Source organism: Megascapheus bottae, unplaced genomic scaffold (genome assembly GCF_031878675.1).
Source record: "Megascapheus bottae isolate mThoBot1 unplaced genomic scaffold, mThoBot2.hap1 HAP1_SCAFFOLD_40, whole genome shotgun sequence".
In the NCBI taxonomy this organism is placed as follows: domain Eukaryota; kingdom Metazoa; phylum Chordata; class Mammalia; order Rodentia; family Geomyidae; genus Megascapheus; species Megascapheus bottae.
The window spans coordinates 5729648-5753618 of NW_028327715.1; the positions used below are offsets into that span (position 1 = coordinate 5729648).

The following is a 23971-nucleotide window of genomic DNA, read 5'->3' on the forward strand; positions in this document are numbered from 1 at the left end:
GGGTAGGGGCGGTCCTAGGCCTTAAACTCAGGGCCAGGGTACGGTCCTGGGACACGTTTTGCTCAAGGGTAGCACTCTACCACGTAAGCCACAGCTCCACTTCTGGCCTTTTCTATGTATGTGGTAGTAACGAATAGAACCCAGGGCTTCATCCATACTAGGTGAGCATTCTACCACTAGGCTATGCTCCTGGCCAAGACTTTTTGTTTTTGGTTGATCATGGGGCCTGAACTCTGAGCCGTCTGTCTTTTGGTGGTGGTAGTCATAGGGCTTGAACTCTGGGCCTGGGCGCTGTCCTGAGCTCTTCAGCTCAAGGTTAGTGCTCTCCAACATTGAGCCACAGTGCCACTTCTGGTTTTCTAGTGGTTAATTAGAAGAAAAAAGTCTCATGGACTTTCATGCCTTGGCTGGCTTTGAACCTCAGTCCTTAGATCTCAGCCTTTTGAGTAGCTAGGGTTACAGTCATGAACCACTAGTGCCCAGCTACTTGACTGCCTTTCTATACACTTAATGATAACTTTTTTTTGGTCAGTCACATGGATTGCAGGGCTTGAACTCTGGGGCCTAGGCGCTCCTGAGTAGCTAGGATTAAAGGTGTGAGCCACCACATCTAGCATGGAAACTTTTTTTTATCAGTCTGAATCCAAGGTTTCTGACTGAATTAATTGTGTATAGACATCATTTACTGAGGGTAAAGTGTTAAAATCTTGGCATCAGGCATGATTATAACTGCTAAATGAGCAGTGATGGTTTTCTAATGAAATTACATCCTCAGTCAAAATTTAGGGAGTTGAGACAGGAGTTTGGTCTAGTGGTAGAATGCTTGCCTACCATGCACAAGGGACCTGGATTTGATTCCTTGGTACCACATACATAGAAAAAGCTGGGAATGGTGCTATGGCTCAAGTGATAGAGCTCTGGCCTTGAGAAAGCCCAAGGACAATGCTCAGGCTCTGATTTCAGGTCCCAGGACTGTGTATGTGTGTGTGCATCCTCCCGGTAATATTATCATCCAGTTGAGCCAGTGGGTCACCAGTCCACTCCTGGCCATGTTGAGGGCACAATAGAGATTCACATGATGAAGCAGCATTGCCAAAAGCTTTTTCAGGCTTCCTCTAGCACAAGCTTCTAAAGTTGAACCTCAGTACGGCAGAGAGGCCTGGCACAGATAGCAGAGGTAGAGGTGTGGCTCAAATAGCAGATCTGTGTGCCTAGCATGCACGTGCCATGGTTTCAATACTCAGCCCTGTAGAAAGAATGATGTTTCTACACTACTCATACTAAATTTCTGTGTATTGTTTAATTTCTTCACAAGTACCATGTAAATGAGTGATGTTGTTCACTTATGTGCTGATGTAAAGAGCTGCAGAGTCCACGTACTTGTCATCTGAGTGATAAATAATTTAGAGTAGTGTAAAAATAAAGAATACACATGACAGGCTGTCGGTATCAGTATGTCCTTGTTTTCAGTTCTGAAACTAAATAGGCAACAAGATACAGGTCAAAAGATAATTGTTCCTTGTTGGGAGCAGAGTGCAGGGTCAGGCTGACCCATGAATCTGCATCACTGAGTCAGATAACCACCCAAAGAAATGAGCTGTCATGTATGAACACCATGCCTAACTTTGAGCTATACCGTCGGTATTGTGAATCACTGTCTGCTGAGAGTGCAGGCAGTCAGTCGGCCCACTCCTTTCTCGGCTCGTCCTGGTCAGGCCGTGTTCTCCCTATCCCTCCTGCGGGTCAGGAGGGACCGAGGACTAAAAACCCTGACAATTCCTCTTCTCTTTGGAAGTTAAGTAGTAGAAATACAAGGTTAAATGATGGTCAAGTCGCTGCAGCCAGGTGCACATGCAGCCTGAAGTGCTTTCTAGGAAAACAATCTATGCAGGATGTGGACTATGTCAAATTCCACGCCTATGCCTCTCAGTTTTTGCTTTCAGAAGAGCCTGCTTATAAGAAGTCCTCTCTTCACACATCTGTTTTCCATGACTGTTTAAGCCAGGAATTAAATCAGTTTTAGAATGACAGATGAGTTTCATTTTCAAACTTGGAAGAGAACCAGTGAAGGCTGGAACGTGTTTGGAAAGAAATGGATATGTCTTTCCCAATCCAATGTAAGCTTCTTTGTTCAGCACCCCAAATCAAATTGTTCAAATGCAAAGAGATATTTTACAAAGGTATTTGATGACAAGAAACAGTGCTTTGGGTGGAGGACATAGCTGTGTGGTGAAGATGGCTACTATATAGAGTCTGGTTACATCTCCCACTCAGACCAAAAACTTGATCTCTGAAAACCCAAAAACAAACAAAAAGGAAATGCCCTATGGAATTAGGTGCATACTAATTTCAATACTAGCATTTCTCCCTCCCTTTCCCATGTCTCATTATTCTAATCAGCAGTGTGCTTGTATGATCCATCGTGCCACCGCTGGAATTTTGCTGCTTAACTAAGGGTAAGAGTATTAGAGTTTTCTGACTGAGATGGCTTCAAACTGAATCCCCACATCCCAGCCTCCTGAATACTAGGTTTACAGGTGTGAGCTACTGGCACATAGCAAATCTCATTAATCTGAAATATGTCCACATCCAAAACAGGGAGATAGACCAATCAGTAGATCACTGAACAGATAGATGGATGGGCACACAGATTTTCCAACAACCCTCCATTGAAACACTCAGCCAAGTTCTCATCTATGTGTATGGGGTGGGGAGGGGAAATGATCAATGGAGTTTGAACTCAGGGCCTCAAGTTTTCTTTTACCAGTTCAACTGATAAGTCATACAGGAAGCTCTTTTTCCACATGGATATTTTGAGGTATTTTGATTTTTGCCTCTAGTGTGGCTCCACAGTGATCCTATTTTCCACTTCCTCTGTTAGCTGTGCCTGTGCTAACCAAGAATTACAATAGTCTCAACCTCAGCTTCCCATATAGCTTCTAGAAGTCTGAGGAAATACATTTCTGCTGTTTGGATTTCCTTGTGGTAGCATTTAATGGCAGAGTTGGAAAACTAATATCCCAGGGATGTGGAAGGATGGCATGAAGAAAGGCTTGGCCAGGGTAAGAGGACTACAGTCCAGGTGAGGGAGAACAAGAGTGGGGCCAGAAGGGAGAAGGCCTCAAGGCATCATGTAGGGAAGGTCAGGAAGTAGACAACATGCAAGTGTCATGCCCCTTGTCACTGTGAGAGTTCTAACATCCGACCACCTTTCCATCTCAGGGGAATCCCAAGATGAGTGAGAGTGAGATTGAGAGGAGCTGATGCTCCCTCTTCTGTGATTATTTCTAAGTAGTTGTGCAAAGAAGTTATTATTCAACCAAATCAGTTAATGAGTACACTGCACCTTGATAAACGTCTCCTTTCCCATCTCTCCCAACCCTACTTACCTCATTTTACCAGGTCCCAGTTTCATACAAGTCCTTTGAATAGTATGGCTATATTAATCAAATGCATATGCACTTTACTTACTCATTAAATACTTGAGTTTAATTCACTCAGAATACACTTATGATTTTAATTTTGTGCTCACTTATCTTCATTCTGATCCTATTCTAGATGTTTGGGATGAGATGTCCCTGTCACTGGAGGAGAAACCAGGCACGTGGGCATTAAATGTTACATCAGAGATGTACACAGGGTCCTGTGGGAACAAAGTGCAAACGAGGGCGTGGGTCACCACCACCCAGATAATGATCATCCATGACCAGGAACAATTTTCAGTGATTAAATACATACATGTGTGTGCACATACACAACAGACCCTAAAAATGGGCAATGGTGGCCCATGCCTGTAATCAGAGCTACTTGGGTGACTAATCTAAGGACAGTGGTTCAAATCCAGCCAGGGCAAGAAAGGCCATGAGATTAATATCTAGCAAACTATTCACAAAATGCTGCAAGTAGTGCTGTGGCTCACGTGGTAAAGTGAGAGCGTTGAACAAAACAACAAACTCAAGGACAGAGCCCTGGCTCTGAGTTCAAGCCCGAAGACCATCAAAGAAAAAGATAAAACTGGAGTTTGGCAGATTGAGTTCTGCAGCTTTGGGAGTAATTTATAGGAAGCAGCTCAACTTGTCTCCTCTCTTCCCAATGGCATCCAGTGATTGGCAGGATCTAGCTCACCCGTCCTATGCTCGGTCCTCAGTGAGGATGCCCCTATACCCTAGCAGACTGGCTGGAGGCCCTGGCATTGGGGCTGTGCTGTCCCCACTCCCTTCCTCTGGGCTCCGCCCCCACACTCTTAGGCACACCCACTCTGCATAGGGGACAGTGGGAGAGGAGGCCTGGGTTCCTAGACTGGAAACCGCCTTGCTCTGCTCTCTGGGTAGTGGATGTACTTGGGAACTTCAGGAGGACGCAGCAACTTTCTACCATGCTGCTCCCTTCAGCACCTGGCAGGATCAGGCCGAGTCCAGTTCCTCAGGGCCCCTCAAGGCCCACAGCCTTCCGTGTAGCACAGGAGGCACAGAACCCCGCATGGGTCCCCTTGGACCTGACACCGGGGTGGGTACTGCTCTACCACTCAAGCCTTAGCTCATCTTATGGCACTTGCTTTTTTTTCTATGTTTCTTTTGTCTGTTCTTCTTCCTCCTTTTTACTTCTCTCTCCTCCCTCCTCATTTTGGTCAATTAGAGATAAGAGTCTCAATGAAAGTTCTTTCCAGGGCAGGCTTCCAACCGCCATCCTCAGATCTTGAGTCCTCCTGAATAACTAGGATTACAGATATGAGGCACCAGCTCCCAGCCTGTTTTGATGCAAACAGTGCTGTTCCTATTACAGTTTTGGGTATAGTATATCCAAACAAAGTAAACCTGGGTGCTGGAGGCTCACACATGGAATTCCAGCTACTCAGGAGATTGAGATCAGAAGATTAAGTATCAAAGCAGGGAGGGGTTAGGGGCCCACAGGAAAGTCTGTGAGTCATCACCATTTAATCAGTAAAAAAGCCAGAACTGGAGATGTGGCTCAAGTGGTAGAGCTATAGTCTTGAGTTCAAAAGCTAAGGGACAATGCCCAGTCCTGAGTTCAAGCCTCAGTACTACTGGTGCCACACATATCTCTGTGTGTGTGTGTGTGTGTGTGTGTGTGTGTGTGTGTGTGCACAGAAAAGTTACATGTTCAGTATTACAAAATGCATGCAATATTTTTATGCTGTTGTTTCATATCAGCCTGGGACAGTGAGATCTACAGTGAGTGAAAAGATTGAGGCATGCCTCCTCACCCACCCATCCTTCACTCAGCTACTGCTATCTTCCAGGCAGGCTGCTGGTATCTGCCCACTTCCTTCTGGAAATCTCAGGGATCCCATCCCCAGCTGGGGACCTTGGGAGATGCCTGTATCTAAATAAACAGCTACTTACACTCTCCCAAAGCTCAGGGTACAGAGGATCACGGGGCTCTGTTCCTAGATTGGTTTATTATTGCAGAAAAAGAGCAGTCTATGCCAAGAACTCTCTTCATCCCAGGATACCAAATAGCAATGATAACTGTAAGGATACAGAGGAAACAGCTTCTCCTCTTGAAGGAAAATCACTAGCCCTAAGCTAGCCAGGGTTACACTCATAGTGAGATCCTGTTTCAAAAGAGCAAAAACAGCCAGGAGCCAGGGGCTCATCCTATAACTCTAGGTAATCAGAGCTATAATAAGAACAAATATTTTCCCATACTGCTTAAATCTGTAAGGTTTCTCTTCAGTGTATTCTTTCATGTCTGTGAAGATGGTAGGGAAGAACAAATGCTTTCCCACATTGCTTACATTTATAGGGTTTCTCTCAGTGTGAATTCTTTCATGTCTTCGAAGGGAACAGGGAAACACAAATGTTTTCCCACACTGCTTACATCCATAGGGTTTCTCTCCAGTGTGAATTCTTTCATGTCTTTGAAGGAAATGGAGAAGAATGAATGTATTCCCACATTGCTTACATGTGTAGGGTTTATGGCCAGTGTGACTTCTTTCATGTCTGCCAAGGGAACTGCGAAAAACGTATGTTTTCCCACATTGCTTACACCCATAGGGTTTCTCTCCAGTGTGAATACTTTCATGTTCTTTAAGGTAACTAGAGAAAGGGAAGGTTTTCCCACATTGCATATATTCATAGGGGTTTTCTCCAGTGTGACTTTTTTCACGTCTTCGAAGGGCACCAGAAAAAGCGAATGTTTTTCCACATTGCTTACATCTATAGGGTTTCTTGACAGTGTCAATTCTTTCCTGTGCTTTAAGAGAACTAGAAAAAGAGGTTTTCCCACATTGCTCATATGCCAAGGGTTTCTCACCAGGGTGGATTCTTTCATGCCCTTGAAGAATACCAGAATGAGGGCAAGATCTTCTACAATGCATACTTTCACAGCAGTGTTTAACTTCAGTGTCAATTTTTTCTTGTCTGTGAAAAAAACTGCTAAAGTAGTTTTCACATTGTTTAGCTGCAAATGGATTTTCCTCATTGTGCATTCCACAGCTGATTTTCCCCTGATGGAATTTCCTGTAAGCTCTCCCATATTCTTTATGAGTGTTGTGGCTGTCCACATATACTGATATGTCCTGATACTGAAAAGATATTTGTCCTGTGTGAGCTCTGAAAGGCATACCCATGGGTGAAGGAGCAAGGATGGTTTCTCCAAACATATAGTTTTTGAAAGATGCAAGTCTGGGTAGAGTTTTCTTATTCATGGTATGTTCTACATTCTGTTGGAAGGCTTCATTAAACTGACTCTCTTCTTCAGATCCATAGAGCCTCTCTAAAAATATAGTTCTGAAAAACAAAAGGCAGACAAACTAAGAACTTTTTTTAAAGCACTAAACCATTAAAAAAGTATCTCCTGTGACTGCATGGTCTTCTCCAAATGGTCTCCATAGTGTCATATTTTAGACTTCTGAATTTACAAATTTTGGAACTCCACTTGTATACATGTTAAAAGAAAAATGTCCTAAGATTAAGTCAATTTCTATCCTTATGTATTTGCGTTATCTGTTTAGTTTAAAAATTTCCTGCCACCCTACAATGTTTGAAAGAACAGTATTGTTTCTGCTTAGTGCAATTACCTTTTTTCTTCCCTGGAGTTTTGGTTCACTTCACTATTTTCTTGTCCCTGCTTCTTTTCTAAAATACAAACACAGAAACCATTGATTCCTTCAACATTACAGAAACAATATTAAGACTACATCACATTTCATGGCATAATGAGATCATGGTATATTTACAGTCATATATTCATCTACATGTTCCATTTTTCATTCTAAATCATGCAGCATTACCAAGGGCAGGAACAGCTCACAGTTAAGTAAGGGAATATTTACCTATGGAGGCCAGGTTCTTAAATGTTTCCCCCATCACATCTTGGTAGAGCTTCCTTTGAGAAAGACTTAGTAAAGCCCATTCTTCCAAGGTAAAATTGATGGCCACATCCTCAAAGTTCACAGTCTCCTAAAATATTCCACAAATAATTCCAAAAGCAAGAGTTAAAAGCCACAGAACTGGAAATGAGATTCAACTTATTAACAACAACAACAAAAGAAACACATATATTGTGTTGCCTAGTCAACAATTTAACATTCACCAGCCATCCAGCCATCTTTTTTTTTTGGCCAGTTCTGGCTGGAAATGAGCATTTCCCATCTCCTGGGGCCAGTAACTCATGCCTATAATCCTAGCTTCCCCTCTGTATGGGTGAGATCTGAAAGAAGTGAAACCTGCAGGGAAAGCACCTGAGCCCCTTAGTGCTGGTCATAATAGTTCCAACAGTAATAGTCTCACTGTAATGAAAAGCCCAAGAATAAATGTGCTCACTACTGAATTCTCCCAGTCCTTTAAAGAAGAATCAAGAATGTTCCATAAAATGGAAAAGGAAAGAACTTTGCCACACATTCTGTGAAGCCAGTATTAGTCTGATAGCCAAACTGAACAAAGATACCACAAAAACAGAACAGAACTATTTATATATATAAAGAATGTCTACGTAATTCATCTTTTGGCAAGTGTGGATACAGAAAAAGATTAGAAAGACACACCAGAGTGAGCATGGACTAGTATTCACCTACACAGTAAATCCACACTTGTTTATATTATGTAGATTTAGCCTGAAATAAACAACTAATTTATTTGAAGAAATCTATTTCATCCTATACTCTCAAGTCCTGAATAAGAAATTTTCCATCTTCCACTCACATCATAATAGAACCTACTGAAATGGAGATGCAAACGGGCATTTCAGTTGAGTTCCAGTGGCTCATGCCTATAATCCTACCTGGTCAAGAGGCTAAGGTGTGAGATCTGAAACCAGTCTAGACAAGATACAAAAGTCCATTAAGGCTTATATCTCAATCATCAAAAAAAAGTTGAAGCTATGGCTGAGTGGTAGAACACTAGTCTAGAGCAAAAAAGGTAAGAGACAGTGCCCAGGTCTTGAGTTTAAGCCTCGGGACTAGTATACACACATATACACTGACAAAAACAAAATACTAAAAAGACAAAGAAAAGGGCCTGGGAGAAGCTGCCTCAGTGGCTCATGGTTTGATGGAAACCAACACGGCAATGCTTCAAGGCCTTAGAGACCACTAGCACTGGGCTGGTACAACACAGCACAGGTCATTCTATGGGACACTGAGGAAAACTTTAGCAGCCAGGAAATGGAACTCTGGTTCCTCTACACCGCCTTCTAGTCCACTCTTACCATCATGAAAGATTTTTCCAGAGGCCTAAAATCAACCAGTCATGAAACACTCCCTACAACCTGGGAAGGCTGTGACTTGTATTCTACTTATCTGTTATCACTTGTGACAACTAAGATGTTATGGTTTGGGAACATGATTTAATTATCCAGCAGCTGACAATTCAGTTGTAACCGCATTCAGGCTTATCCCAATCCATCTCACTATATAGTCACTATCCACTAAAGGGGCCAATCTATAACATGTTTTCCCTACCAGATAGCCAGTTCTGTGGGTCTTGAACTCAGCCTAGTGTTATCCCTTTTAAGCTGTTTTTGTTTTTGTTTTGTCATTGTAGGGCTTGGACTCTGGGCCTGAGCCCTGTTCCTGAGCTCTTCAGCTCAAGGCTACCACCCTACCCCTTGAGCCATAGCACCACTTCCACTTTTCTAGTGGTTAATTGGCGATAAGAGTCTCATGGTCTTTAATGCCAGGGCTGGCTTTCAACTGTGATCCTCAGATCTCAGCCTCGTGAGTAGCTAGGATTACGGGTTTGAGCCACCTCGGCCGGCTCCTTAAGTTGTTTTGTGCAGGCCTGGCATTCTACTACTTGAGTCATGACTCCACTTCTGCCTTATTGGTGATTAATTGGAGATATGGACTTTCATGCCAAAGAGAGCTTCAAACTGAGCTTCCTGAGTATTGACAGTTTAAGAGGGGTGAGTCAGGGGTGCCAGGCTGCCAGTCCCCAGCCTGCCAATGCTACAGAGAGGCAGCACTCTGGCAGAGTTCATGTTCCCATGCATTCAGACAATATTTGAAAACAGCTTATGAAAAGAATCAAAGGCTTTCCGCGCTCACCAGGCCGGGCTCCATACGTTGTTCTTGATTCCCGTCGTAACTTCCCAGGGAAATTCACACAATGTCCGGAGCCTTGGACGTGCTGCAGATGAAGGAGGAGGACGTGCTCAAGTTCCTGGCGGCGGGCACCCACCTGGGCGCCACCAACCTGGACTTCCAGATGGAGCAGTACATCTACAAGAGGAAGACCGACGGCATCTACATCATCAACCTCAAGAGGACCTGGGAGAAGCTGCTGCTGGCCGCCCGCGCCATCGTGGCCATTGAGAACCCGGCCGACGTCAGCGTCATCTCCTCCAGCAACACCGGCCAGCGCGCCTGGCTCAAGTTCGCGGCGGCCACGGGCGCCACGCCCATCGCTGGGCGCTTCACGCTGGGGACCTTCACCAACCAGATCCAGGCCTCCTTCCGCGAGCCGCGCCTGCTGGTGGTGACCGACCCGCGGGCCGACCACCAGCCGATCACCGAGGCCTCCTACGTCAACCTGCCCACCATCGCGCTCTGCAACACCGACTCGTGGACATCGCCATCCCCTGCAACAACAAGGGCGCACACTCTGTGGGTCTCATGTGGTGGATGCTGGCCCGGGAAGTCTTGCGCATGCGCGGCACCATCTTTTGCGAGCACCCGTGGGAGGTCATGCCCGACCTCTACTTCTACCGCCACCCCGAGGAAATCGAGAAGGAGGAGCAGGCTGCGGCGGAGAAGGCCATCACCAAGGAGGCGTTCCAGGGCGAGTGGACGGCACCTGCCCCCGAGTTCACGGCTGCGCAGCCCGAGGTGGCCGAGTGGTCCGAGGGCGTACAGGTGCCCTCTGTGCCCATCCAGCAGTTCCCCACCGAGGACTGGAGCGCGCAGCCCGCCACCGAGGACTGGTCTGCGGCGCCCACGGCGCAGGCCACCGAGTGGGTGGGGACCACACCCGAGTGGTCCTGAGCCGGCGAGGGCCATGCCCGAGAATAAACGATTCCCCTAGTGCCAGCCAAAAAAAAAAGAAAAGAAAAGAATCAAAGACACACTCCAATTGGTTATCAGATTTCAAGGTATTTTAGGATCTCTGTACCAGGAATAACTTTGTATATTCTCAACTTCTTTGGGGGCTTTGAACTCAGGGCCTAGATGCTGTCCTTTAGGTTTTTTATGGCTTTTGTTCCACCACTTGTGTTTGTTCTTTGAAGGCAATAACCTGTACTATAGGAGTTTGTCATGACTTTTGATAACTATTATCTGTTGTTTACAACACCAATGAGTTGGTAATCAAACCCCAACTACATGTCCAGTTCAGTTTTCATATCGTTCAGGCTTCGCACAATCTACAAAAAATTTGGAATCAGTCCAAATCTCAAGATCAAGTTTCAAAGCCAGTGTGGGCCACTGTTACATTTTTTTCTTTTCTTTTCTTCCTTTTCTATTCTTTTTTATTTTTTTGGCCAGTTCTGGGGCTTGAATTCAGGGCCTGAACACTGTCATTGGGCTTTCTCAAGGCTAGAGCTCTACCACTTGATCCACAGCACCACTTCCAGCTTTTTCTATGTATGTGGTACCAAGGGATTGAATCCAGGTCTTCATGCATGCTAAGCAAACACTCTACCACTAGGCCAAACTCCCATCCCCAACTGTAAGATTCTTATTTCCCAATAAAGTAGTAAAAAAAAGTTGGATATACAGGTGTAGCTCAAGTGGTAGAGTGCTCACCTTTAATGAAAAACTAAGAGACAATGCCTAAATCCAAGTCCTGGCCTCGGTATCCAAAATACACAAAGGATTTCTAGAGTAAGAACCAATTTTGCTCTTTTCTCATCCCTTCTCTACAATTCTATTCAATTTTTGCCTTCTTTAGAAAGCAAAGCTCTTTTCTACCTATCCATGTAAATGTTATGTTTCTGGGTTTCCTTCTATCAATAAACCCAGAAACTGGAAAACATCTGACCCATCATGGTCAGATGTTAATCAGCCTTTCACTTAAGAATCAACATCTGGCCAGGCCCTGGAAGCTCACACTTGTAATCATAGCTACTCTCAAGGCTGACATATGAGAATCACGGTTCAAAGCCAGCCCAGGCACTAAAAGTCTGTAAAACTCTTATCTCCAGTTAACCACTAGCTGTGGCCCAAGAGGTAGGGTGGTAGCCTTGAGCTGAAGAGCTCAGGGACAATGTCCAGGCCCAGAGTCCAAGCCCCATGGCTGACAAAAGAAGAAGGAGGAGGAGGAGGAAGAGAGGGAGGAGGAAGAGGAGGAAGACAGGGAGGGACAGGGAGAGGGGGAGGGGAGGAGGAAGAATAATTAACATCTGGTCACTGCTCTCACAGTTGTGACCACTTGCAGTAGTGGCTGTCTTACTTCCACTCTGGCCCAGACCTGTCCTATCTGGTCCTTGGGGTATAGCTGCTGTCCCAGCCGTGCTCCAATGCTGCTCCTCTTCTGGCAGCTTCCCAGCCCCTCTGGAGCTCTTCAACAGGGCTGGAACTAGAGATATTTCCTCCTCTGCCACCTGCTTGTCCTAATAATGCCCAAGATGGCATCAAACTCCTGGGCACAAGAGATTCTTCCACATCGGAGTCCCAAGTGGCTGGGATGACAGACTCTTGTAAACAATTTTATATGCAGTGTCTTCAGCCTATTTAAATAAATATCAAGCAGTATGATAGCTGGCTTTTATGATCTTTTCAAAATTCTGAATCATGTCTGATAATAGAAAATTGGGAGACCAGCCTCCAGCACCACCACACCTCCTGAGGAGCAGTTATATTTGGCACTAGAGGCAAAAATCCTTCATCAGTGAATCCAAAATCCTTTATCAGTGAATCAATTTGAAACATCTTCCCCACCTCCCGTTCTTTGTAAAAACCAGGAATAACTATGTTCACATTTCTCCAGCACTGAAAAAGAAAATAAAAACCTGGGCTAGATGGCTCACACTTGAAATCCTAGCTACTCAGGAAGCTGAGATTTGAGGATCTTGGTTCAAAGCCAGCCTGGGCACTAAAGTCCATGAGACTCTTATCTCCACTTAACCACCAAAAACCCAGAAATGGTGCTGTAACTAAATGGGTAGGGGGGTAGCCTTGAGCTGAAGAGCTCAGGGGCAGCAGTCACGCCCAGAGTTCAAGTCCCATGACCAAAACAAACAAAAAAAGGTAAAAAGATTTCTCCTTCATCTGATTTTGAGCACAACATTCATGTTGGCTTTGATGATGGTAATGAAGAATTTACTGGCAAACCACAATGGTGGGCTTGGCCGATTCAGACCTCAAAATATCACAAAACTAGAGTAGAAGTATCTGTAGGCTGTGCTGAATGTCTTCTAGTTCTAAAACTCTTAACACTGTGAAGCAGAAACATACATGTTTGATTCCTCCTGAGAAAAATGACTTCCTTTCCAGTACACTAAGCACTGAATTCCAAAGGATCAGAAACATCAGCAACAACAGAGAAGATGGGGATGAAGAAGCTATACCTCCTGTCATTGCCCTGTGAACAGATCGTACAACATTAACTTACACGCAGTCAGTATTTGACCCTATTCCTGCACTAGGTGGTGACGTTAATGCTGACAGTAGTGTCAAGTTTTCAGACAAAAATAGACCAGGCTAGGAACCTGGCTGTAGTAGAGTGCTTGCCTAGCATGCACAAAGACCCGACTTCAATTCCTCAGTACCACATACATAGAAAAAGCCAGAAATGATACCATGGCTCAAGTGGCAGAGTGCTAGGCCTTGCGGAAAAAACCCAAGGACAGTGCTCAGGCCCTGAGGGCAAGCCCCAGGACTGGCAAAAAAGGACAAAAAAAAGTCCATTGTTTTTATATCTTGGAGTTCATTTCAGTACATATATTATTTTATATAAATATGAAAAGGTATTCAGGCATTGCACCTTTGTGATTCTTTCAAGAGAATCTCTTCTGGTCTCCCTGTATGTGAGTAGCTAGAATTCCTTTATCATTTGTCATATCCCAGTGCATTTTAGATCTAACTTCAGCATAGTAAAGAGAATATGAGCCCTCTGAGTTGTTTCCATTTTTTATACCTATTCACAACTCAATCAACTTTTAGGACCAATGTGTTAGCCAGCAATTTGAAATCCTCAAGGATTTTTTTTAAGAGAATATCTCCATTAGCCACAAGCAAACGTACTGCAGAAGAAGCCAGGTTGACAGGCAATTCCTGGCTCATCTCTCTGATCCTCCATGGTGAGAGATACTCGGTCACCACAAAGTCAGCCAGGCTGTCCTATCACAAACAAGATCCCTGTGATTTCAAGATCAAAGTAATATGAGTTATTGAGGGCTTTCTATCTGCCAGGCATTGTTCTAAGCACTTTTTATACTAATAACACATTCAGTCCTCATAGCAGCACGGGGTTATCCAGGGGTATTATTAATACCTGATGTACAGTTTGGGAGCCTATCTTCCAGAAAGAAGCTATTAAGTTTGAAGAGTCTGAGACTCTTATCTCCAATTAATCTCTAGAAAACTGGAAGTGGGGCTGTGGCTCAAGGGGCAAGGCAGTAGACTTGAGCTGAAGAGCTCAGGGACAGGCCTGGAGTTCAAGCTCCATGACCTACAAAAAAAGAAAAGGAAAAAAGAAGCTCTTCAAGCTGGGCACAAAACCTCGGCTACGATTATCCTAGCTATTAGGCATAAACACTCACGAATGCAGGAACCCAAGTGTGTGTGTGCCTGAGAACGCATCCATGTGCTTGTGCATGCGCACGCTCGCGCGCGCGCACACACACACACACACACACACACACACACACACACACACTTTTAATTTAAAGAGTGAGTTTTCAACTCAACACATCAACTCAGCATGTTATTTTGAAAGCATTTTGCCCGCTCCCCCCACCTTTTTTGTTTTTGTTTTTTGGTGCAGGTCCTGGGATTTGAACTCAGTCCTGAACAACATCCCTGGGTTTTTCTGCTCAGGTCTGGCATTCTACCACTTAAGCCAAGGCTCTACTTCTTATTTTCGGTAGTTAATTGGAAATAAGAATCTCATGGACTTTTCTTCCAAACAGGCTTGGAATTGTGATTCTTAAATCTCACACTCCAGTAGCATGGATTTACAGATGTGAGCCACCATTATTGGAATAGTACTGAAAATTTTAATACTTTGACTTTGTCAACTCCATCTCTTCTACTCTAAAATTCATTATATTTACAATAGTTAAAGAGTTTTCCTGTAGACACACACTTTGATATTGGTTTTAATGCATTGTATCTCTTTTTTTTTTTTGCCAGTCCTGGGCTTGAGCTCAGGGCCTGAGCACTGTCCTTGGACTTTCTCAAGGCTAGAGCTCTACCACTTGAGCCTCAGCACCACTCCCAGCTTTTTTCTATGTATGTGGTACCAAGGAATCGAACCCAGGTCTTCATGCATGCTAGGCAAGCACTTTAACCACTAGGCCAAACTCCCTGCCTGCATTGTATCTCTTAATTGAAATATTTAAATAGTGTTAAAAGTAATACAGAACTGTGATTTTTTTAATTTTAAACAGTTCACCTCTTGTTGAAAGAACAATTAAATATGACTCAAGGTTCAAAGAAGGAAAATCAACATCTACTCTGATCCTATATTATATTTATCTAAATGAATTCCAGGGGCTAACGGGAAGACACAGAAATGGAGGCACAAAGCCTGGCACAGAAGCTCATGCCTGTAATCCTAGCTACTCAGGAGGCTGAGATCTGAGGAACAGGGTTCAAAGCCAGCTTGGGCACTAAAAAGCTGTGAAGCTCTTATCCCCAATTAATCACTAAAAAATGAGAAGTGAGGTTGTGGCTCAGGGGTAGGGCAGTCACCTTGAGCTGAAGAGCTCAGGGACAGGACCCAGGCCAAGTTCAAGACTCATGACCCCTCCCCCCCAAAAAAAAGTAACTATTAAAAGTCAACATTCATCCTGTTGCCAGGGGCAGAAGTACCCTGTATAAGCCTGGCTACTCAGGAGGATGAGATTTGAAAGCTACACTGGGCAGGAACATCTGTGAGACTCTTATTTCCAATTATCCACCAGAAAGCAGGAAGGGCAGCTGTGGCACAAGTGGTAGAGCACCAGCCTGAGTGAACAAGCTCAGGCCCTGAATTTAGCGCCCAGACTCATACATGAACACAAACACATGCACACACATACATCGACATCATAAAACAAACCTGAAATCAGTCACATGTCAGAGAGGACAACAGATCTCTCCAACTTCCACCACCACCAGATGTGCATATGGATCGCCATCTCCAATGTGTTTGGTAATTTAGGAGATAGGTGAAAAGTCACATTATTTATCTTGGGAGCACTCAGAATGGTCCAGGGATTTAAACCCTGCTTTCCTTGGCCCTGAAAAGTCTCTTAGGAAAACTAGGAGAAGGGACAGATGACTGGGGACACCACATTCCCCCTGCTCCTTCTTACAAATAATAAATTCCTCCACCCCACACAGCCTGTGGTGACTTCACCTCCTCTGGAGCAGACAGGATGGCCAGGACCGGGTGGCAGGACTCCTAGGACTCAGGTGCCCGCTGCCAGCCCCGCCCCGCCCCAGCCCTTCTCCAGGCCTTGGAGGGCTGAGGAGCCCTTCACTACCTGGAGGAGCTCTTCACTACCTGGCCCCTAGGGCCTACCAGACCCAGCTGAGGCCCTGCCTTCAGGATCTGCCCCCCACCCCGCCCAGGATCCTGACTGGGTGTCCGCACTCACCACTTCCTGCTCCCCCGCACCCACCCCGCTGTCCTCCCGGAGATCCACAGGCACTGCACCCCACACACCCGTGGGCGGCTCTGAAACCAGCCCGGGCGGTGATGTCTGTGGGAGTCTAACCCGGAGAAACGTCAGCAGCGGGGCCAAGGCCCGGGGTGGAGGGCGCTGGCATCCAGGGAAGAGCCCAAGAGGCCGGGTTCAGGACCACAGCTCAGCTTCCCCAACTGGGATGGGGGGAGTTGTTACTGAGCAGAGACTCCACCACAGGGACTGAATTAAAGTTCAGGAGGAGACAGCCCCACTCAAGCTGGCAGCCTGCGCCTCTTGCCTTGCGGAAAAAAACCAAGGACAGTGCTCAGGCCCTGAGGGCAAGCCCCAGGACTGGCAAAAAAGGAAAAAAAAAGTCCATTGTTTTTATATCTTGGAGTTCATTTCAGTACATATATTATTTTATATAAATATGAAAAGGTATTCAGGCATTGCACCTTTGTGATTCTTTCAAGAGAATTCTCTTCTGGTCTCCCTGTATGTGAGTAGCTAGAATTCCTTTATCATTTGTCATATCCCAGTGCATTTTAGATCTAACTTCAGCATAGTAAAGAGAATATGAGCCCTCTGAGTTGTTTTCATTTTTTATGCCTATTCACAACTCAATCAACTTTTAGGACCAATGTGTTAGCCAGCAATTTGAAATCCTCAAGGATTTTTTTTTAAGATAATATCTCCATTAGCCACAAGCAAACGTACTGCAGAAGAAGCCAGGTTGACAGGCAATTCCTGGCTCATCTCTCTGATCCTCCATGGTGAGAGATACTCGGTCACCACAAAGTCAGCCAGGCTGTCCTATCACAAACAAGATCCCTGTGATTTCAAGATCAAAGTAATATGAGTTATTGAGGGCTTTCTATCTGCCAGGCATTGTTCTAAGCACTTTTTATACTAATTAACACATTCAGGCCTCATAGCACCACGGGGTTATCCAGGGGTATTATTAATACCTGATGTACAGTTTGGGAGCCTATCTTCCAGAAAGAAGCTATTAAGTTTGAAGAGTCTGAGACTCTTATCTCCAATTAATCTCTAGAAAACTGGAAGTGGGGCTGTGGCTCAAGGGGCAAGGCAGTAGACTTGAGCTGAAGAGCTCAGGGACAGGCCTGGAGTTCAAGCCCCATGATCTACAAAAAAAGAAAAGGAAAAAAGAAGCTCTTCAAGCTGGGCACATAGCCTCGGCTACGATTATCCTAGCTATTAGGCATAAACACTCACGAATGCAGGAACCCAAGCGCGTGTGTGCCTGAGAACGCATCCATGTGCATGTGCATGCACACGCTCACGCGCCCACGCACGCACACACACACACACACACACACACACTTTTAATTTAAAGAGTGAGTTTTCAACTCAACACATCAACTCAGCATGTTATTTTGAAAGTATTTTGCCCGCTCCCCCCACCTTTTTTGTTTTTGTTTTTTGGTGCAGGTCCTGGGATTTGAACTCAGTCCTGAGCAACATCCCTGAGTTTTTCTGCTCAGGTCTGGCATTCTACCACTTAAGCCAAGGCTCTACTTCTTTCTTTTCGGTAGTTAATTGGAAATAAGAATCTCATGGACTTTTCTTCCAAACAGGCTTGGAATTGTGATTCTTAAATCTCACACTCCAGTAGCATGGATTACAGATGTGAGCCACCAGTATTGGAATAGTACTGAAAATTTTAATACTTTGACTTTGTCAACTCCATCTCTTCTACTCTAAAATTCATTATATTTACAATAGTTAAAGAGTTTTCCTGTAGACACACACTTTGATATTGGTTTTAATGCATTGTATCTCTTAATTGAAATATTTAAATAATGTTAAAAGTAATACAGAACTGTGATTTTTTAATTTTAAACAGTTCACCTCTTGTTGAAAGAACAATTAAATATGACTCAAGGTTCAAAGAAGGAAAATCAACATCTACTCTGATCCTATATTATATTTATCTAAATGAATTCCAGGGGCTAACGGGAAGACACAGAAATGGAGGCACAAAGCCTGGCACAGAAGCTCATGTCTGTAATCCTAGCTACTCAGTAGGCTGAGATCTGAGGAACAGGCTTCAAAGCCAGCTTGGGCACTAAAAATCTGTGAGGCTCTTATCCCCAATTAATCACTAAAAAATGAGAAGTGAGGTTGTGGCTCAGGGGTAGGGCAGTCACCTTGAGCTGAAGAGCTCAGGGACAGGACCCAGGCCGAGTTCAAGACTCATGATCCCCCCTCCCCCCCAAAAAAGTAACTATTAAAAGTCAACATTCATCCTGTTGCCAGGGGCAGAAGTACCCTGTATAATCCTGGCTACTCAGGAGGATGAGATTTGAAAGCTACACTGGGCAGGAACATCTGTGAGACTCTTATCTCCAATTATCCACCAGAAAGCAGGAAGGGCAGCTGTGGCACAAGTGGTAGAGCACCAGCCTGAGTGAAAAAGCTCAGGCCCTGAATTTAGCGCCCAGACTCATACATGAACACAAACACATGCACACACATACATCGACATCATAAAACAAACCTGAAATCAGTCACATGTCAGAGAGGACAACAGATCTCTCCAACTTCCACCACCACCAGATGTGCATATGGATCTCCATCTCCAATGTGTTTGGTAATTTAGGAGACAGGTGAAAAGTCACATTATTTATCTTGGGAGCACTCAGAATGGTCCGGGGATTTAAACCCTGCTTCCCTTGTCCCTGAAAAGTCTCTTAGGAAAACTAGGAGAAGGGACAGATGACTGGGGACACCACATTCCCCCTGCTCCTTCTTACAAATAATAAATTCCTCCACCCCACACAGCCTGTGGTGACTTCACCTCCTCTGAAGCAGACAGGATGGCCAGGACCAGGTGGCAGGACTCCTAGGACTCAGGTGCCCGCTGCCAGCCCCGCCCCGCCCCAGCCCTTCTCCAGGCCTTGGAGGGCTGAGGAGCCCTTCACTACCTGGAGGAGCTCTTCACTACCTGGCCCCCTAGGGCCTACCAGACCCAGCTGAGGCCCTGCCTTCCGGATAGCCCCCCACCCCGCCCAGGATCCTGACCATGGACCGGTGTCCGCACTCACCACTTCCTGCTCCCCGCGCACCCCACTGTCCTACCGGAGATCCACAGGCACTGCACCCCACACCCCCGCGGGCGGCTCTGAAACCAGCCCTGGCCATGATGTCTGTGGGAGTCTAACCCGGAGAAATGTTAGCAGCGGGGCCAAGGCCCGGGGTGGAGGGCGCTGGTGTCCAGGGAAGAGCCCTAGAGGCCATGCTCAGGACAGCAGCTCAGCTTCCCCAACTGGGATGGGGGGAGTTGTTGCTGAGCAGAGACTCCACCACAGGGACTGAATTAAAGTTCAGGAGGAGACAGCCCCACTCATGCAGGCAGCATGTGCCTCTTGCCATGGACGCTTCTCATTGGACGATTCATGAAGACGCTCCTACAATTAGCCAATCAGAAGCAACCTGTGGTGATTGGCTCACCGTGGCCCATCCCACCCCCAGGCCTGAGTCACCCTACTGGGTTCATTTACCTGACTGAGTGGAGTTGAAGGAAGGAATCCAGTAAAAACCATCTCCTGTTAGCTCATGCTTTAGTCCCTGAGCCAGTTATTTGTACAGCAGACTTTGCTCTATGTATCCATTTGTAGTTTGTGTGTGTGTGTGTGTGTGTGTCTGTCTGTCTGTACCCTAAAGGCTTGACCTCAGTCGGCCTGGGTGCTGTTTCTAAGCTTTTTTTTTAACTTAATGTTAGCTCTCTACCACTTCAGCCTTTTTTTATGTTTATTTGAGTTTGTAAAAGTCACAGGGCGTTGGAGAACCCTCAACAGAGGAGAGTAAGTGTTCACCGAGTTATTGGTGGGGACTCCCACCAGATAGCCCTAAGGATGCCATAATTGACACCAAGTTTACTCCCTCAAGAACTGGGAGAAAAATGGCCCATTTCTGTTGGCCTGGATGAGGGTTTAGGGCTTGGGTGTTTACAGTTTTGAACTAAGTGTGGGAGTACAGCGTGTACTGTGGAATTGGAAAGACCAGTTTACAGGGGGAGGAAAAGCCTTGGTCCATACATCTGGTCAAGGAGGAGCTGCACCCAAAGCGGCATCATTGGGACTGGCCAGGGACTTGACAATGCAGAGGTTGGTTTGGCACACGTTGGGATTGGACAGGACATCTGAGGAATTAAAAGTTGTATAGCATGGCATAGAGGGATAGAAGGGGAGATTTAAGGGCACGGTGTGATGGGTGGAAGTAGGTTTTATTTTTAGTAGAAATGTTAACTAGGAACCAAACCACAGGGGATTGTTGTAGGTGAGCCCAAAGAAAATAATCTGTTTTAATTAAAAGATTGGAGAATGGGCCAGGAGCATAGCCTAGTGGTAGAGTTCTTGCCTAGCATGCATGAAGCCCTGGGTTCAATTCCTCAGTACCACCTACATAGAAAAAGCCAGATGTAGTGCTGTGGCTCAAGTGGCAGAGTGCGAGTGTTGAGCAAAAAATGTCCAAGGACAGTGCCCAGGCCCTGAGTTCAAGTCCAAAGACTGGCAAAAAGTTTTTCATAAAACAATTTAGGAGATGAGTATAGAGAAAAAGAAACACTAAAACCATAGAAACCGCCATCATCCAGAAAAAATTAACCACTAACTTAGTCCTATAACCAGATAGTTTGCTGATGCTTTTGAATTTTAATATGTTCAGATGATTCCTTTCTGGATATAAATACACATATGTGCAGATACTATCTCCTAGTACTGGCATTGGGGCTTACACTCAAGGACTTGCTCTCCTGTTTTGGCTTTTTCCTAACTGAAATACTAGGCAAAATAGGCACCCTAGCTATGATTCTGTGTCTGAGGAAGTTGTATCTGCACATACATCTTTGGATTACTGGTCAGTGGCCTCTGTATCCTAAAAAAGACATACTGGCCATACAGGGCTTATCGGAGCCCCATGTATATATGATCTTTCATTTCACAGGCAGGCTTCTCACATTTAATATTCCATTGCTCTTGAAAGAGGAAATTCATCTTGTCAGAATGTGATCTTCACAACTCCCCACAGCTCGTTTTGTTTATATCATTATTCTACAGATTCCTTCTATGGTTCTTTTAATTTAGTTATTTTGTATTATTGTCATTATAAAGGTGATGTACAGAGGGGTTAGTTATATTCATCAAGTAAAAAGTACATTGTCCTTTGTGGACAATGTCATCTCTTCCCTTGCTGTCTCTCAAGCACAATTCTTTTTTTCCATATATTTTTATTGTAATTAATAGTAGGGTTACATTATATTCATAAGATAGAAGGTGCATTACTTCACAAATATTGATACCCTTTCTCATGTCCTGTTTCCCATTTCCCTCCCCCATCCCCTCTCACAACTTAATTTCCCCCTTTCCCTCTCCTATTTCAAATAACCAATTAAGCATATATAAAATATATCAGATAATAAGGTGAAGTATTATAACAATATGAGATAACCAAGGGACAGTAAAACAGATGAGAGATAACATAGTACATCAAGGACAACAATCACTCATTATATGGCTTTTGTTTCTACATCCTGGAGGTCCTTTCATTTAGCGTCATACTATATGGCTTTTTTTTCTGTGTTGATCTTTTGCTCAGTGGCAAGACATATGTATAAAGATTTTCTTTGAGCTAGGCACCAGGGACTCATGCCTGGAATCCTAGCTACTCAGGAAGCTGAGATCTGAGGATCAGATTGAAGCCAGTAGTGACAGCAAAGAATCAGAAGTGGAGCTATGACTCAAGTGGTAGAATGGTATCCTTGATTGTAAAAAGGGAAGGGATAACATTTAGGCCCTATGTTTAAGCTTACTGTGTTAGAAAACAAGAGAAGGCAAGTTTGCATTTCAATGTAATCTGCTTTTTCGCCTTTCTTAAGTAAGAAGATTTAAAAACATAGAAAAGTGTTATTAGTGAAGAGACTAATTCTCAGCAGTGCTATTAATTGGAACAAAAGAAAAGATCATGAGAAAGAACATGTATAGGAATGTAGGGTTATGTGCTTTCTTCAGCAATAGATATTTGAATATCATAAGTAAAGGACTGTGATTAGCTGAAGATACCTGAGGCTAGTTTAATAGACTCTGGGTCAGAAAGGTCAAGTATTTATTTTTTCTTTTAATTGTTACACAGCATTTCACAGAAAAATTCTGAAGCAATGAATAGTGATGAATATAAAGATAAAAATTAGTCATAGAAACTGTCACCATACAAAAAGTTTCAAAATTATCTCCTAGACTTCCATAACAAGTTAGATTGCTGATGTCTTTGAATATTAATATGTTCAGATAATTCCTCCCTGAATACAAGTACCTATGTGCAGATATGATTATACAATCTATCATCTATGAGTCTGTCTTTTCTATCTGTCGTTTATGTACTTCCTGGTATTGGAATTGGGGCTTGAACTCATGACTTGTCCTTCTGTTTTGCTTTTATTCCCAATATATTCCTGGTTGAACTATGCACCCTAGCTATCACTCTGTGTGTCAGGAAGTTGTGCCTGGACATAGGTGTTTGGATTCCTGGTCAATGGCTCTACATCCTAAAAAGATATACTGGCCATACAAGTCGTGTATCAGCCCCTCTATTCATGATCTTTCATGTCATATACATGTTTCTCACATTTTCCTGTCCCATTCCTGCTAAGAGAGGAAGTTCAAGCATCTTGTCAGAATGTGATCTCCACATCTCCCACTGGCTCATTGTTCATCCCATTATTCTGCAGACTCCTTGCTTAGTTCTTTTGAAGAAGTGTGCTGCTCAGTCCTCTGAGGCTGAAGAGCTAAGTTTACAAACTCCAGTGAAGGCACGAGGGCAAGGTAAGTAGTCCAATTTACTTCTAAAAAGTCATTTAACGGAAATTTTCTCAACAGATTTACTGTTATGTTAAATGGTCAATCAAAATGATAGCTAATAAAGGTAAGCTTAGAAGTAGATCCACAGAATAATTAAAGTAGTACACTGCATTTGCCTTTTTCATTACAGGTCAAAAGTGACCTTGTGAATTGATAATTTTTTAAGTCATCAAGCTCTCTGAATAGGATCAGTGGAGCAAGCCACAGAATGGGGCTTCGTAATAAGTTTCACTATCCACTCCTGCTCCTGGCCCTACTGTTTACTTTTTTTTTGCCAGTGCTGGGCTTGAGCTCAGGGCCTAAGCACTGTCCTTGGATTTTCTCAAGGCTAGAACTCTACCACTTGAGTCTCAGCACCATTTCTGGCTTTGATCTATGTATGTGTTACTGAGGAATCGAACCAGGGTCTTCGCGCAAGCTAGGCAAGCACTCTACCACTATGCCAAACTCCTGCAACCCCTACTGTTTGTTTTTATCCTGTTGCTTCAATTGCACCCAATAAATTAGCCACCAAAATGGTTCCATGCACTTATCTTGGGTAAGCTTCTGTATATATTCAAGTGATGAAGATCTGGGTCACTGAAGTAATTCCTCCTAGGCCCGGGAGCATGGCCTAGTGGTAGCCTCTTGCCTTGCTTGCATGAGGTCTTGGGTTCGATTCCTCAGGACCCCATACACAAAAAATGCTGGAAGTGGTGCTGTGGCACAAGTGGTATTGCTCTAGCCTTGAGAAAGCCAAAGGTCAGTGTTCAGGCCCTGAATTCAAGTCCCAGGACTGGCAAAAAAAAATTTGCTCTTGGTTACTTTGAATACTTGAGGATTTGCACTTTTGCTTCTTTAAGGATCAAATTTTCTTTTGC

General features: G+C 44.4%; 2 protein-coding genes, 1 long non-coding RNA gene and 1 pseudogene across 8 annotated transcripts in view; 2 read left to right on the forward strand and 2 right to left on the reverse strand.

Moving 5' to 3' along the window:
• The window catches only part of LOC150039413 (uncharacterized), a 510688-nt gene that overhangs the window by 285010 nt on the left and 201707 nt on the right, over nt 1-23971 (forward strand). The window lies entirely within an intron of this gene.
• Nucleotides 1-23971, reverse strand: part of LOC150039423 (uncharacterized) — a 242842-nt gene that overhangs the window by 42602 nt on the left and 176269 nt on the right. The window lies entirely within an intron of this gene.
• LOC150039428 (uncharacterized) lies at nt 5400-23320 on the reverse strand. Of its 4 annotated transcripts, XM_090327897.1 has the most exons (5): nt 15663-15731; nt 13643-13756; nt 7298-7424; nt 7043-7100; nt 5400-6752 (listed from the first exon to the last, which is right to left on the reverse strand). In XM_090327897.1, the coding sequence occupies exons 2-5, from the start codon at nt 13679-13681 to the stop codon at nt 5627-5629; spliced, it is 1350 nt and encodes a 449-aa protein (XP_090184023.1). In that variant the 5' UTR covers nt 13682-13756; nt 15663-15731; the 3' UTR covers nt 5400-5626. The 4 variants fall into 4 exon arrangements, with proteins under 4 accessions (XP_090184023.1, XP_090184022.1, XP_090184025.1 ...); XM_090327896.1 differs by lacking the exons at nt 13643-13756; nt 15663-15731 and adding an exon at nt 22879-23320; XM_090327899.1 differs by lacking the exons at nt 13643-13756; nt 15663-15731 and adding an exon at nt 11868-12126.
• Nucleotides 9512-10489, forward strand: LOC150039429 (small ribosomal subunit protein uS2 pseudogene; annotated as a pseudogene).

Excerpts from the sequence above, each read along its gene's own strand:
- LOC150039428 (XM_090327896.1), bottom strand. The coding sequence starts at position 22,959 with ATGAGCCAGTGGGAGATGTGGAGATCACATTCTGACAAGATGCTTGAA. Across the intron at positions 7,425-22,878 it reads CAGGAATGGGACAGGAAAAT|GAGACTGTGAACTTTGAGGA; the intron begins GTGAGAAACATG and ends GGAATATTTTAG. Across the intron at positions 7,101-7,297 it reads TAAGAACCTGGCCTCCATAG|AAAAGAAGCAGGGACAAGAA; the intron begins GTAAATATTCCC and ends TTTGTATTTTAG.